At 50.7% G+C, this 15,933-nt stretch overlaps 1 protein-coding gene across 4 annotated transcripts in view; it reads left to right on the forward strand.

The window, feature by feature from the left end:
* The window catches only part of ZER1 (zyg-11 related cell cycle regulator), a 30,842-nt gene extending 18,429 nt beyond the window's left edge, over positions 1 to 12,413 (forward strand). For all 4 annotated transcript variants that reach the window (XM_025475377.3, XM_025475379.3, XM_049115011.1 and 1 more), the window contains exons 9-16: positions 2,756 to 2,971; positions 3,742 to 3,783; positions 3,945 to 4,064; positions 5,007 to 5,122; positions 5,549 to 5,737; positions 6,718 to 6,815; positions 8,876 to 8,978; positions 10,718 to 12,413. In XM_025475377.3, the coding sequence (XP_025331162.1) occupies positions 2,756 to 2,971; positions 3,742 to 3,783; positions 3,945 to 4,064; positions 5,007 to 5,122; positions 5,549 to 5,737; positions 6,718 to 6,815; positions 8,876 to 8,978; positions 10,718 to 10,775 (942 nt within the window). In that variant the 3' untranslated portion in view covers positions 10,776 to 12,413. The remainder of the gene's footprint in view (positions 1 to 2,755; positions 2,972 to 3,741; positions 3,784 to 3,944; positions 4,065 to 5,006; positions 5,123 to 5,548; positions 5,738 to 6,717; positions 6,816 to 8,875; positions 8,979 to 10,717) is intronic.
* The last annotated feature ends 3,520 nt before the right edge of the window (positions 12,414 to 15,933 follow it).

Raw genomic sequence — 15,933 nt, forward strand, 5'->3', positions numbered from 1 at the left:
ACAAGCGGATTTTCAGCTGCAAGGGAGTGGGTGGGGAGGAGGCCAGTGCCCCAACTGTCAGGTTGTTCGAGGGTCAGCCGTAATATGAAAATGTGTTAACTACAGAGTGAGAGTTGTTCACAGTCCAGCTCGCCTCCCCCTCACAGCTGGGTCTAACCATTGTTTTCTAGTTGTTGTTGTCAGCAGAGTGTTCAGTATCCTCACCCAGGGAAGGCCGCTCTGGTGCCAACTGTGCGCTAGAGCTGGGAGGCAGTGGCCAAGCCCTATCCCCATTGGCCCAGGCTCCGGTTACTGAATCAGCCTGGGTGGTTGAATATTTAGGTTACTTTCTTATTATTTGCTATTTCAGATAAGGTTTTGCTGACTATACTCCATTGATTATCCTTCAAATACATGACTAAAAGTGGAATTGCCCAAGCAATGAATGGATAGGTGTATTTTTAAAGCATTTGGGATGTATTCTCGAATTAACCTCCAGCAAGGCTTTGGTAGAGATATATAGCCTCTGCAAGGATGAGAAGACCTGCTTTTCCAATGCCTTTAAACTCCAGGGTTTAGAGTAGCTATTTTCTACGTTGAGATTGATTTTATAACCAGGAAAAAGGGGTGTCTTTTTTGGGGAAAAAAATGCTAGTTGAAGACTCCCAAACAAAATAATAAACTCTGTCAGGGGCGCCTGGGTGGCTCAGTGGTTGAGCATCTGCCTTGGGCTCAAGTCATGATCCCAGGGGTCCTGGAATGGAGTTCTGCATTGGGCTCCCCGCAGGGAGCCTGCTTCTCCTTCTCCCTCCACCTGTGTCTCTGCCTCTCTCTCTCTCTCTCTCTGTGTCTCTCATGAATAAATAAAATCTTTAAACCCTATCAGAGAAATGAAAATTAAAATAATGATAGATCACATTTCATTTCAAGAGACCAATGGTCCCCAATATTGACGGGAGTCCGTAGAGAGCACTTTTGCCTACTTCCCACTGGTAAGGTATGAACAACTGGCAGAATTTGCCAAAACTGTAAATGCATTTATCTTTGGGCCTATGTATTCCACAATTCAAATGTTTTTAGAGGAAAAATATATAATACATCCACCTTTTTAAATTAAAGAAAATTAGAGAAAACCAGAATGTTTTAGCAATAGGGACCTGGAAAAGTAACATACAGTCCATCCACACAGTGTGAAAAAATGTCCACTGTATATTGATAAGTGAAAAGTTTTGGACCAATATATATAATATCTTTTTTTTCCGTCTCCTCTCCCCCAAGTATATATTTGCATGTGCATAATAGAAAAATCTAGAAGAATGTGCACCAAACTTTTAACAGCCATTACTTCTAGGGAATAAAGTGAGAGACTTTAACTTTTCACTCAAATACTACTACTTGAACGTTTATAGTGAATAAGTATTAGCTCTTGTAATTTAAAATACATTTTTTTCTCAAATTAAAAAATATATATATATTTTGGGGAAAAAAGAGATAACTAAGGGTGATACATCTCTAAGTTACATAATTAGGGATGCCTGGGTGGCTCAGCGGTTGAGCGCCTCCCTTCTGCCCAGGGCATGATCCTGGAGTTGCGGAATTGAGTCCCACATCAGGCTCCCAGCATGGAGCCTGCTTCTCCCTCTGCCTGTGTCTCTGCCTCTCTCTCTGTGTGTCTCTCATGAATAAATAAATAAATAAATAATTTTTAAAAGAAATAAATAAATTATAAATTATGTAATTAATAAAATACAATGATCTCCCCAAATCTAACAAGAAAGGATGGAAAGAAATTAAATTACAGGCAAATGCTCCGAGAATACTTGAAAAAAAATTTAAAAGCCCACAGACAACACCTGGGTGGCTCATCGGTTGAGCACCTGCCTTCAGCCCAGGGTGTGATCCTGGAGACCTGGGGTCGAGTCCCACATCGGGCTCCCTGCGTAGAGCCTGCTTCTCCCTCTGCCTGTGTCTCTGCCTCTCTCTCTGTATCTCTCATATATAAAATCTTTTAAAAAATTAAGTGGCTATTAGGTCTTGGATGATTTAAAAAAAAGAAAAGAAATCAAAGATGTCCAGCCGTGTTAGGCCTCCTACTCTGCCACTGGGACCGTAAACTGGTACAGCCACTTTGGTGAACAATCTGGAGTTGTGGTCAAGTTGAAGACATGCACGCCATGTGACCCAGAAGCCCATGTGCATGGACACCAGGATGCATGCATGAGACATTGAAGTAGCCAAACACGGAAGCCCCCTCAGATGTCCATCAACAACAGGATGGATGAATAAATCGAAGCACCTTAATGCAGTGCCAAAATGAATGCTCTTCAGCTATTCAGAACAACATAGTTGATCTTGCAAACCTATGGTTGAACAACAATAAGCAAGATGCTAAAGAATCTTTCATACAGAATAGCAGGGAGAGTAGTTCTCTATAGTGGAAGATGGGCTGATGATGACTAGGAGGGGACCTATGGGGACTTCCAGGTGCTGGCAGTATTCTATTTTCCTGACCCAGGTAGTGGTTACCTGGTTACTGAAAAGCTTGTTAGCGTCATAAATGCTCGTAAAACTACACATTTGTGTTCTATGCCCTCTTATGTATGAAGATTATATTTCACTCTTTTTTTAATTTAAAAAAAAAAAGCCTTGGAGTCTCCTCTTCCAGAAAGCCTTCCTAGACCACCACAGTTCTGGGTGATCTCACATGCCTTGAGAGCACCCCATAAAGCCCAGCTCCCAGTCTGACCCTGACTGCTTCACTTGTGTCCCGGCCCAGGTCCAGCGGAACTGCTGCCTGACCCTCTGTAACTTCAGCATCCCCGAGGAGCTGGAGTTCCAGTACCGCCGGGTCAACGAGCTCCTGCTAAGCATCCTCAACCCCACGCGGCAGGATGAATCCATCCAGCGCATCGCTGTGCACCTGTGCAACGCCCTGGTCTGCCAGGTGGACAATGACCACAAGGAGGCTGTGGGGAAGATGGGCTTTGTCGTGGTGCGTGCCCTCGGGCTGCCCTGCCTCCCCTTTCTCCCTCCCTCCTAGCCAGCCTTTTCCAGAGCCCTCTACTGCATGCTGGATTTAGGCTAGACCAAAGAAAGACTCTCCTCACCTTGAACCTGATTTATGTCCCTAGAGATTTGCTCTGCCTAGAGCACACTGGCACCTTCTCCTGGCCACTCCAGCTGCCCATTGGGTCTCCCACCGTCCAAGCCACTCCTGGCTCCTCAGACCAGGTCCCCTGTTAGGTCTTTCTCACTAAGTGTCTGTTTAATATTGGCCTCCCCAGTGGGTTGTGAGTTCTGGAGGGAAAGACACCATCTTTGTTCCTTCTCCCGTCACACCATCCCCAGCACTTCCTAGTGTGCGGCCTAGGATGCACAGTGGAGAGGTAAGTATTTGCTGAAGAACAGAAGGAAAGAATGAGGAAGGAGTATCTAGCCTCCTCCTTTTACTTTGTCACTGGACAGGCTGGAGCCCACAGAGGGGCGGGGCCCAGACCCAAAGCTACACGGGGAACCAGGGTGCAGCTGGGACTAGCACCCAGGCCTTCAGATGGTAGGGACCAAGTCTATGTGGTTTGTACCTCTTCAAACAGCTCCCCCAGACCAGATAAGGCAGATTTGGTCTCGTCAGGATGCATTAGCCAGGAGTAGAAGTGCTGACTCTCCTCTCTCCATCTTGGTTCTTGGGGGACACAGTAGCTCTTGAGCCAAGCCCTGCCTGTGTCCCCATTCCCCCCAGCAAGTTTTCTTCTTTGCCCACAGACCATGCTGAAGCTGATTCAGAAGAAGCTGCTGGACAAGATAGTAAGTCAAGTCTTCATGAAGCCACTCTGACCTTCCCTAGCCTGAGAAGGGGTGGTTTGCCCCTGGAGGATACCCATATTTTGTCAGGGGATGCCCTCATGGGTGCCAGGGGCCTGCACGGCCCTCCAGGTGAACCATGCTGAGCACCCCCCACCCTTCAGTGTGACCAGGTGATGGAGTTCTCCTGGAGTGCCCTGTGGAACATCACAGACGAGACACCTGACAACTGCGAGATGTTCCTCAATTTCAATGGCATGAAGCTATTCCTGGACTGCCTGAAGGTACTGCCCATCTCCAGTGGCAGCAGCCTCCTTAACCACCCACATGGCCACTCTTCTGTCCTTAGGCATCCTACCAGCCAGATCTATCAGCAACCCCTCTCCCCCTGGTTCCCACAGAAGGGCGGCAGGGGCCGACTTAACAGGCCCACACCTCCTTAGAGCCCTCCCTCCAAGGGAAAACCCAGTCCCATCATTCTCTGCACCAATTTCTCAGACTGCCCACAGTCTGGCCGGGGTCCACTGGACAGCATTCTGACCAGTAGGACAGTCTTTTAAAACTCATCCTTGGGGCACCTGCCTGGCTCAATTGGTAGAACATGTGACTCTTGAACTCAGGGTCGTGAGTTCAAGCCCCACATTGGGCATAGAGCTTACTTTTTAAAAAATAAGGAGTAGCAATTCTAAAAATAAATAAAACTCGTTTTCTTACTTTAGTTTTTATAAATTTTCCCTTAAACTAATATTTTGAGTTTTTGGCAAATAGAACCACATTTGTCCTAGTTGGAAGTTTATAGGTCAGATCTCGACTCAGCCTTTGATTTTGTAGCAAGGAGTCCTCACCATTTTAAGCCATATGGTATAGGGGATCCCTGGATGGCTCAGTGGTTTGGCGCCTGCCTTTGGCCCAGGGCGCGGAGTCTGTGTCGGGCTCCTGGCATGGAGCCTGCTTCTCCCTCTGCCTGTGTCTCTGCCTCTCTCTCTCTCTTTATGTCTATCATGAATAAATAAACCTTTAAAAAAAAATCCATACGGTATATACCCAGTGCTGTACTAGGTACACTAGAAGGTATGAGGGCAGGCTGTTGCTCCCCCTCTTTGTCTGGTTGGAATGGCCAGATACCCATAAGGTTTCTAGGTTAACAATACCAGAACTTCAAAACAAAAATCAAACCAGACACTAAGTGCTAATTGAAGTGGCCCCATTGGCTCTCATTTTGCCAGGAATTCCCAGAGAAGCAGGAACTGCATCGGAATATGCTAGGACTCTTGGGGAATGTGGCAGAGGTGAAGGAGCTGCGGCCTCAGCTAATGACTTCCCAATTTATCAGTGTCTTCAGGTGGGTATTTCTTTCCTTTCTCTTTTTGCCTTGGCTGCCAGGATGTTCAGGGCTCTGGTCTGTGTTCAGCTGCAGCAACTGCTCTCTGCCTAAGTTTCTGTTAGAAATGTCCCCTTGCGTCCAAGTCCCTGCTCCGCTGTGTTGAGTATACTTGGACCCAAGCTCGAGCTTGTAAATAAATGCTCGTGTGTTTGCAAAAAAAAAAAAAAGAAAGAAATGTCCCCTTGTGTCTACATGTGGTTTCTTTCAAGCCTCCATAAATGATCCTCTTGTAGCTGTGTCTTCAGCGACCTCAGATCTTTAGAAGTCACTTGGGTATGGATAATAGAGAAATCAGTGATACCTCTGGCATCTGGTCTATAAGCTGGGGTTCAGCAGCTGGGGTCTGAAGAGGGACTTGGAGGGATTTTTCTCTCTTCTTGGCAGCAACCTGCTGGAGAGCAAGGCTGATGGGATCGAGGTTTCCTACAATGCCTGCGGCGTACTCTCCCACATCATGTTTGATGGGCCTGAGGCGTGGGGCATCTGTGAGCCCCAGCGAGAGGAGGTGGAGGAGCGCATGTGGGCAGCCATCCAGAGCTGGGATGTCAACTCTCGGAGAAACATCAATTACAGGTGCGGGGTGGTGTGTGGGCGGGGTCCATGGGGAGACAGGTCACTCATGCCCAACGAGGCCTGGGGAGAGCCTCCTGCCTTCCTTCTAGTCCCCTTTACAGCTCTCGCTGAGGCACAAAGCTCACGCACAGCACACAGCACACATCTTACCCATAAGGCTGGGCACGTCTTTCACACACATCAACACCTGTGTGGATGCAAAGTTTGCCATTGACAAACATTTGAGACATGTTTACCTGTGGGAAGAAAGAAGAGGAAAATACAAACACACTCTAGGAAACAGAACAGAAACCACTCATGAGCTCGTTCCCGGAAAGAATCTCTGCTCACAGTGTGGCGCCTCCCTTCCCAGCAGTTTCCCTCTACTCTGATTTAATTGTTTACAATGCAGCTAGTGTCAGGTCTTCTAGGGCATGGGTCTCTCTCCTTGTTCTATGACTGGGTCACTTTCTGGGTGCGGATGAGCCATCTTGTCCTGATTGACATTGACATTGAAAACCCATATTGGGAGAATTGGACCCGTGTGGCTTTGCTGATGCTCTGGTGACAGCTGTTCCCAAGGAAATGTGAAGGGGAATCACTGGCCCAGGGGCTTTGCACGTACATTTTTCAGGCTCAGACCATGACTCCAGATAGCCTGCAAAGGCCATTATAAGAAGTACAGTCACACTTCTGTTTCTCAGGGTACTTCTCTCTGTCTCCCCAAGAATGGGTCTCTCGTCCTTGCCAAGCTCCCCTATTTCTACACCACCTGATCTATGTCCCTCCTACCTCCCTTACATGCCCATGCTCCTGACCTCTCTCACTAGCGAGCTCCCTCTGTGGAGCCTGAAGGCCAGATGCCTCTGCCTCTGCTGCATCCTACTAGCCTGCTCATGGGTGGCCTGTGGAACCCTCCAGGGAGGAGAGCCCTCCAATAGGAGAAGATGCACTCCCCCACCCCCTGGCATTAGAAGTGACTTTGATCTCTCTTTCTACAGGTCCTTTGAGCCAATTCTTCGCCTCCTTCCCCAGGGCATCTCCCCTGTCAGCCAGCACTGGGCCACCTGGGCCCTGTACAACCTTGTGTCTGTCTACCGTGAGTACACACTTGCCCTTTGTTCAGACACAGGGATGCTCACCTGGTTGCGAGCCAACTTGTCCTCAGGGAGCTCATAACCCGGGTGAGGAGTTCTAAGAGAGGTGGCCCCGGTGTCTGTGCCTAGGAGCACAGCCCTCCCCTTTCCAGCATCTGTGGCATGTCCAGCATAATGGTGGGGCCTGCCTCATCACCAGAAGCAAGCCTAGCAGGCCAGACAGCCCATCCAGAGTTCCCAGACAGCTTTCTTAATGCCGCCTGCTTCCACATAAGTGAATAGTCAAAAATCTCCAGGCCTTCTGGAAGACAGAGTAAGACCAACTCAAAGAACTAACCCCTGAGGAAACAGACTTCCAAGGGAACAGGAGAGGACTTTAAAACAATTCTAACTTTTTTTTTTTTTAAGATTTTATTTATTTATTCGTGAGACACAGAGAGAGAGGCAGAGACACAGGCAGAGAGAGAAGCAGGTTTCCCGCAGGGAGCCTGATGCAAAACTCGATCCCAGGACTCCAGGATCACACCCTGAGCTGGGTCAGACACTCAACCGCCGAGCCACCCAGGCATCCCCAATTCTAACTTTATTCCTCAAAGAGCATCCCATCCTCCCATAGAAGAGCCTGAACCATCCTCTGCCAAGTGGCTCTGGCAGGGAGAGAAAGAAGGTAGAGCACCAGGAGAGCTTGATGGCAGGACAGGTTTGACCATCGTTCTCTCTCCTACTGGTTATGTGAGGTTATTTAACCTCTCTGGGCCTCAGTTTCCTCCATAGAATGGGGACAGGATTAAGGCCTACCTCATAAGATTGATGTGAAAAGAAAACCAGCATAAAGCGCCCAGCCTGGGGCCTGGATCCTGCTCAGTCCCGTTAACTGGCAGAGTGACTCGGAGTGCGGGCTCTGGGGGCAGATACCTGGCTTCAAACCATGGCTCTCCCACTTGCTGTGTTACTTTAAGCAGGTTTCTCAACCTCTCTGTGCCTCAATTTCCTCATCTTTAAAATGGGATAAAAATGGGATTTCTGTCAAATAAGGTATGTAAAGTGATTGGAACAGTGCTTGACCCATACCAACTCTTCAATAAGCATTACCCTTTTTCATTACTACTTGAGGTTAGTGTTACCAGACTACCAGCACCAGACCTCAGAGAGGCACTGTTGTAGTATAGACAAAAGAGCCCTGAGCTGAGACTCCTTTGGACAAGCACCAAGAATGACTTTGGATGAATTGCTTCATCCCTTTGAACCTCAGTTCTTTCATCTGTAAAATGGAGAGCATAAAAGTAGCTCTGACTACATAGGGGCAGGGGTGGTGGTGTTCCACTGAAATGCCCATGTTCTCCATGGAGCATAAAGCCCTGGATCCTGAGCACTAGAATGTGCTTTATTTGTGTGAACCGTAAACCACCCAATAATAGGAAGGAATGCTGGTTCCAGCCCGGCTGGCCACCAGAATCACCTTGTAGTATATTGTTAAAAAATACAGGGCAGCCCCAGTGGCCCAGTGGTTTAGCGCCGCCTTCAGCCCGGGGTGTGATCCTGGAGACCCAGGATCGAGTCCCGCGTCGGGCTCCCTGCACAAAGCCTGCTTCTCCCTCTGCCTGTCTCTCTCTCTCTTTCTCTCTGTCATGAATAAATAAATAAAATTAAAAAAAAAAACAAATAAATACAGGTTCCTGGGTCTGTTGATTCAGAATACTTGAGGGCAGGGCTTGGGAATCTGTATTTTTACAAAAACTTCTCAGAGGATAGAAGCCACTAGTATGGCTGTTACTTCCCTTGGGGTGAGCTGTGGAAAGAAAGAAATGTGGCTGCGTCCCAAAGTAGCCTTTTTCAAGGACTCACCCCTTGTTCCCCCAGTGGACCCAAGAATCCCAACAGACGGTTCCCTGGTGCAGCAGCGCCTTCACTGCCCTCCCCCAGGCCTGTGTATCCACCCCCCTACTCCCCTCTCCTCACCCCCACACACCCCCACCCCAGGGCATCCTTCACAGCAAGGGTGGGTTCTGGGCCACAGGCTGCTGGAAGACCAGCCTGATCCCCTGTCTGCCCCTCCCTGCAGCGGACAAGTACTGCCCCCTGCTGATCAAAGAAGGGGGGCTGCCCCTGCTGAGGGACATGATCAAGATGGCAACTGCTCGGCAGGAGACGAAGGAAATGGCCCGGTAAGAGACAGCCAGTTTTTCTGCTTGCAGCCTCAGTGTGGGGGAGTGGGGGCCACTCGGGCAACTCAGGGTGGAGTGTGGAGGTGGATAGTGTACTGCTTTCCAGCAGGGGCCTCCCTCAGTGTCATTTGGCCACAGTGTGGCCAGAAACTAGCTCACCCAGCTCCATGAGGAGCATCACTGCCCTCCTGTAAACTTCGTTTTCTCTTACTCCCAATGATTTCCATCCTCTCCCCCTGGCCCTTACCAAGTCAGCTCAAAATTCATCATTTTTGGCCAAAGACCTTCCAAAGAAAGAGAATACTGTGTGATAAAGTATATTCTAGAGAACTGGCGGGCGAAGGCAAATGGGTTTGCACAGGGCAGAGTTGCCAGGGCCAGCTGCTATGCGGTTTCACTCCCGTGCCTGAAACCCCATCATCCTTGATCTCGCACCAGTCCGGGTATGAGCAACTCTCAGGAATGCTGCATGTGGCATCAGCAGTAACAACCTTGCTTCCTCCAGGATCCATTCCAGAAGGGAGCACAGTTACATTGACCCCAGTTCTGAGCCCGGTGTAGAATCAGGAGTATCAGGAGCAGGGATCTGGGACTCAGAAGCACCCAAACAGGGACTCACTGGGCTGTGCAGCATCTGCCGTTTCTGCAGTTCCTTTAGCAAAAGGCGCTTCATAAACAATAATTGACAGATTCCTCTCAGTTTGAGAATGGTAAAAATGAGTGGTTCTCAAATGTAATCTCCCTGAAGAATCACCTGAAAAGATGTTAAAAATGCACAGGCCCATCCTAGATTTTCTTTCCCAGTAGATCTGGGATTGGGGCCTGGGAATATTCATTATCAACAGGGATCCCAGGAGATTTGAGAAGCTGGGTAAGACTGACCCGTAACCTACTCCAGTTCCTCTGAACATCTCTGTAAGACCTGAGACATGTATCCCAGCTGGCCGGCTTGTCTGAATGAGGTTGTGACACCAAGGGGAGCTCAGAAGTCATTCCGCCCATCCCACTCCTGTACCACTCCGGGCACCCCTTACTTCCTAAAAGGCAGTAGGCACCTCTTTAGCACATGGAGGCTACAGTGAACACCACTCCTACCTCCAACCAACTCAAAGGCATAGCGTTGAGCCGGAAGGCCATCCGAGGTCCCAGGTGATACCTAACTGCAGTAGGGCAGTGGTTCTCAAGGGTCAGTCTGGAGGGGGCACAAGACTGTGGCTCTGAGCACCAGTGGTGGTTCCCAAGACCATGGTGCTGGGCCTGGCCTGGCCGCGTGGAGGGTGTCAGGAGCCCTATTGCTGGCATGGCTGCCCCAGCCCCACCCGGACCTCCTCGAGATCGGGATCTCTGGGCAAATCTGACATGCAGGCAGTTTGGAGATCACTAGTAGGCTGCCTGGGTAGGTAGGGGGAAAGTGAAGAAAGCAGGTGGTGCTCAAGAAAGGAGCAGAGAGGGTTGTGAAGGTCAAGCCTGAGCCATTTCAGGGGAGCCCCTAGCCAGAGACGCCCTGGGGCTGAGAGGTAAGGAAGGGGGTCCCAGGGAGGAAGGAGGGGAGCACAGGGGCCTGATAGTATTGGTGGCCACAGGTGCCATTTCCTAGGCACTGGGCAGGAATCTCCTCAGTCAGTGTCAGCATTACTGTGGACATTTGTTAGCAAACCCATTGGCCTCATCAGCCAGGAGGGGCCAGGCCCACCCGACCCAAGACTGCCCTCTGATCCTCTCTCTCCTGTGGTCTCCAGCAAGGTGATTGAGCACTGCAGTAACTTTAAAGAGGAGAACATGGACACGTCCAGATAGAGGCCTCTGCCCCTACGGCCACCACGGCTCTGGACCACAAGGCCAGGAGGAAGCTCTCAAGCAGCCCAGCTGGCAGACCCCCACCGGGGAGCCTCCCGCTGGATGAAGGGACACAGGGGGACTTTTGCACAACCGACGCTTTTCCTTAACATTAGTGAGATATATATATATTATATATATATATATATTATATATATATATATATATATATAATTTTTTTTTGGTTAGGAAGTGTGAAGTTTTGTGTGTATGATTTCTGTACAAAAACAAAAGAAACACTCCTTGAGTCCCCGCAGCTTCCTCGGCCACCTCAAGCCCCAACTCCAAGCCTTCATTGCTGCCACTCACTCCTACTCCCCTCAGACTAAATGCCTCTAACGTTGTGAGTCTGGTCCTTTCCCAGTGACCTCAGACCCTGGCCTCGCTTCCCATTAGGAGAGGCAGAGGGCTTTTGACAGCCCACTCCAGCACCCCAACCCACCCGTCAAAGCCTGAGAACCCCATCTGGGCTCCTGGGTATGGCCGATGGGGTTTGGGATGAAAACCAGCCCCACTGGGCCTCCTGAATGCCTTGGTGCTCCCAGCCACGGGCTGTCTGGGGCAAGGAAATGAGTGCCCAGGCCCAGGCAGCCCCAGCCCCAGAGGACCCTCAGGAGCGGGGCTCCCAGGGGCCCCGCCGTTCTCTGGTCAGGCCTGCCTGAGGCCACGCTGCTATGGAGGCTGCCTCCTGGTCTCCCACCAGGTCCCAGGCTACTGAAGGCCCCAGCCCAGGGCTGGTCAGAACTCAGGCAGATTCCACTGCCCCTTCTGCCAAACATATTCAGCACCCACCCCGGCCCTGGAAGCCAGCACCGCCAGGGCCAGGGGCTTGTTCCTCACTCCCCAGCCCTTCCCCTGCCCGCAGCACCCATGGTGCCCCAGCACCCCACCAGCAGAACTGAGCCGGCCTCATTTGCCATGCCCCCTCACCTTCCCCGCTGCCCGGAGGACCCCACACTTCTCTCAGGCAGGAGGTCCCCACTCCAGCTGGACCTGCAGCAACAGGCAGCTGCCTCCAGACCAGCACTGGGCACAGCCTGCAGTGGCCCCACGTGGCCCTTCTGAGCCCCTCTTCCCTGCCCCCAGGCTACCTTGGGAGCCTCTGTGCTGTGTTTCAGAGAAGTATGAGCTACAAATGTATCTTGAAATATCTTGTGGTCCTCCCTTGACGTAACTCCGAATTGCTTCTCTGGAGACAGGCAGTGGTGAGGAGGCCCCTCCAGAACAAGGCACTAGGGAAGCAAGGCCGACTCTGCAGGCACCCCCTCGGGGATGACCTCTCTTCCTTCTTCTTTCCCTGGGCCTGCTTTTGGACTCTCCTGGCATTTCTGCCTCGTGACAGAACAGGCTGGATGAGCAGTCCAAGGGAGAGACACCAGGCCTTCTCCCCTGAAGTCTGTCCCTGCCAGCCCCGGGAAGGGGGCAGCTGCCCTGTGCTTCCCAAGCTCGGCAGACAGGCCACATCTGCCCCTCCCCTCCGTGTTCACCTGGCGTGAGCCAGTGCCTGGGCAGAGCTCACATCGCGTTGCTTTACCACCTGGGGCCTGGGTAAATGTACTTTGGGATGTCACAGAAATACATTTTTGTGCAAAGTGGAAAGAGCAGTGTCTTTTTTGCAAAAGGGGTGGGGTCAGGAGAGGGGCTGGAGCCATTTCAAGCACTGGGCCTTGAAGGAGGGGACCTGCAATGGGGAGCATGCATCGGGTGGATTTGTGTGCCCAGCTTGGGGACAAGTGGCAGATGGGGCTGAAGGACCTGCCTCCCCTCATTCTCTGCACTCTCCCGTGCCCCGACACTGGGATACAGCTGCAGCAGCCCCACAGGCCACCTGCCTGGGGTGGTGCAGTCTGATGGTAGACACAATGTTCTGTGTGAGCACGGAGCAGAGAGAGCACCTCCTGGGGCCGGTAGGAGTAGAGTGGGGCCCTAGGAGACAGAAGTTAGTTGGACAACTGTTTCTGTGAGGGAAGGGCACCTTCAGCCTGGTGGTAAGAGGCGTGGTGTCCCTGAGCAGGCAGGGAGGGCTTCTCTTGAGCCGAGACCTGTGAGCTGGAGCCAGTAAAAGAAGGCTGTCAGGGGGTGCCTGAGCCACTCAGTCGCTTGAGCGTCTGACTCTTGATTTTGGCTCAGGTCATGATCTTGGGGTCGAGGGATCAAGCTCCAGTGGGGAGTCTGCTTGAGATGCTCTCTCTCCCACTCCCTCTGCCCCTCCTCTCTAAAATTAATAAATAAATATTAAAAAAAAAAAAAAAGACAAAGCTTCCAGGCTGGCTATGGGTAAGCTGCGGAAGGAACACTGTCGACAGAGGGCTCAGCTAGAAGGGCTTTACAGGGAGAGCGGTTAAGCACCTCCCTGCAGCTGTAGCAGAGCAAAGGAATTAAGGCACAAGCAGGGAGAGACGGAGAAGTAGCTGGGAGGGTGGCTTTGCCCTCCAGGCTCCTGAGGTACTTCCAAGGCTGCACCCAATTGAGGAGAGCTGTTCCCCAAAGATGCCAGGTGTGTGTGCCTTGACCAAACTCTAGCCACGCTCCCCTGAGGCCTCTTCTCAACTAGGCCACAAACTTGGCCTATAAGAGCCCTACTACGGGCTCTTACCGCAAGTGATTTTGTCCATCTCCCTCCCCTACATTAAAACAACCACTTGGGCACCTGGGGTGGCTCAGTGGTTGAGCGTCTGCCTTTGGCTCAGGGAGTGATCCCAGAGTCCCAGGATCAAGTCCTGCATCCGTTCCCCACAGGGAGCCTCCTTCTCCCTCTGCCTATGTCTTTGCCTCTCTCTCTGTGTTTCTCATGAATAAATAAAATCTTTAAAAAACAAATTTTACTGTTTGTCTTAGCCACCACCTGACCAGAGGCCCCCCCACACTACCCTGTCTCTGAGCATTTACTAGAAGGGGTTTACAATTGTGAATCCTTCCTCTGTCCTTTAAAAATGTATTTGTGGGGGATCCCTGGGTGGCGCAGCGGTTTGGCGCCTGCCTTTGGCCCAGGGCGCGATCCTGGAGACCCGGGATCAAATCCCACGTCGGGCTCCCGGTGCATGGAGCCTGCTTCTCCCTCTGCCTGTGTCTCTGCCTCTCTCTCTGACTATCATAAATAAATAAAAAATTTTTAAAAAAAATGTATTTGTGTCTCCTACAACTCAGGAGACCCGAAAGCCATTCCTTCAAAGAGGAAGGATCCAGAAGGATCAGGCCTCTGTCTCCCAGTCCCTATGGGAGGACAGGCACCTAACTTCAATTACTGCCAGCTGGCACACACAGCTGGTCTACTCAGCATTACACTGACCAACCTTTGGTGATTTTTCACTTCTCTGAGACACTGCCGTTCCTTCCTGCTCCCTTTGTTTATGTATTTATTAGATTTTATTTATTTATTCATGAGAGACCGAAAGAGAGGCAGAGACATAGGCAGAGGGAGAAGCAGGCCCCCTGCAGGAAGCCCGATGTGGGACTCGATCCCCGCATCAGGGATCAAGCCTTAAGCGGAAGGCAGACGCTCAGCGGCTGAACCACTGAGGCGTCCCTCCTGCTCCCTTTAAAACATCCATTCAGGGACGCCCAGGTGGCTCAGCAGTTAAGTGTCTGCCTTCTGGCTCAGGGCGTGATCCTGGGGACCTGGGATCGAGTCCCACATCGAGCTCCCTGCGTGGAGCCTGCTTCTCCCTCTGCCTGTGTCTCTGCCTCTCTCTCTGTGTGTGTCTCTCATAATAAATGGATGAAATCTTTAAAAAAAATAAAAATAAAACATCCATTCACTTCTGTACAGATCAGAGTTGAACTCACTTTACACTGCAATAGCATATTACTGATTAGAATCTGTCCTTACCACTTTAGTGTCTGACTTTGTCTTTCAAACCAGCACAGGGCCTGACACGTGGAAGCTGCAGAATGATTTAAGTGTTTCCATTCAGCATACTAAGTCATCCATGGCAGTAACCAAGACTGAGTTACAAGTGACTCAACTCAAATACCTACCCAGGCTAGTCAAAAGTGGGAGGGAATTCATCAAGGGAATCTAGAGGTTAACATCAGCTTCAGGAATAGCTGGATCTAGGGGCCAAGGCAATGTTACTTACACTCTTGCTCCTTCTTTCACTGCTACTTATCTCTATAAGTTGGCTTCATCCTCTCCTACCACAGTCTCCCTCCACATAGTGTAAAAACAGTTGCCTATTGCCCTTAAATCCTATCCCTTATGCGAGAGATGTGAAATAATGCCCCTTTCTCTCTCAGCATTTATACAGTAATCTTATAGAATGATTCTGATTGGCCCTGCTGAGTTACATGTCCACCGCCTAGGACCAATCACTGGAGACACTGAAAGAGAAAAGCATTGAAAGAGTTTGGCCCTCTGAAGTCATATGCCCACATCTTGTCTCCTCTTTCTCTGTGGAGTGAGGGACACAGTTCCTCTAGAACCATATGGGATGGGGAAGAGTCAGTTAGTTCTCCAACAGATAAGGGGATGCTGAGCTGACAAAACAGATATCAGAAGAGTGTACTGGAGGGGCCCATCTGTTGGAGAAAGAAGGTGGATGTTGATATCAGTGGGAAGTGTGGGTGGAAAGGCAGTTCTGAACGGGGAATGCCTCGGGGACACAGTTGAAGGAGTGTGAACACTGAATGATGATGAGATTTTGTCTCAGAATAGCCCGAAGCCTCTGGCGGGCAAGTCCTTCTGGCAGGGTGAGGTGTCGGCGTATAGAGGGGGAGAGGACAGTCCCATACTCGACACTGACTGTACTTGGCATTATTTAATCCTCCCAGCCACCTTGGCGGGGGGGATGCTATCACCAGTCTTCACTATATAGACAGAAAACAGAGGTCCGAGTGGTTCAGTAACTGGCCCAAGCTCACACAGGTAGGAGCGGGCAGAGCTGGTATTTCTGACTCTGACTCCTCTTGGGCCCCTGGTACCCAGGATCTGCACCACGGACGACCACTTTGCTCTCATCCGGTTTGCAGTGTCAAAAAATGAATAGCAAGGAAGTATGGGTATCACCACAGAGCAACCGCGGGCGGGACCTGCCCCCGTAGAGATCTCAGTCATCGCATCCTTGAAAGCGGCGCAATTCCCCGACCTGCAGCCACAACCAGACACCTTGAACATGGAAGC

This window comes from Canis lupus, chromosome 9 (assembly GCF_003254725.2).
Source record: "Canis lupus dingo isolate Sandy chromosome 9, ASM325472v2, whole genome shotgun sequence".
Taxonomy (NCBI): Eukaryota; Metazoa; Chordata; class Mammalia; order Carnivora; family Canidae; genus Canis; species Canis lupus.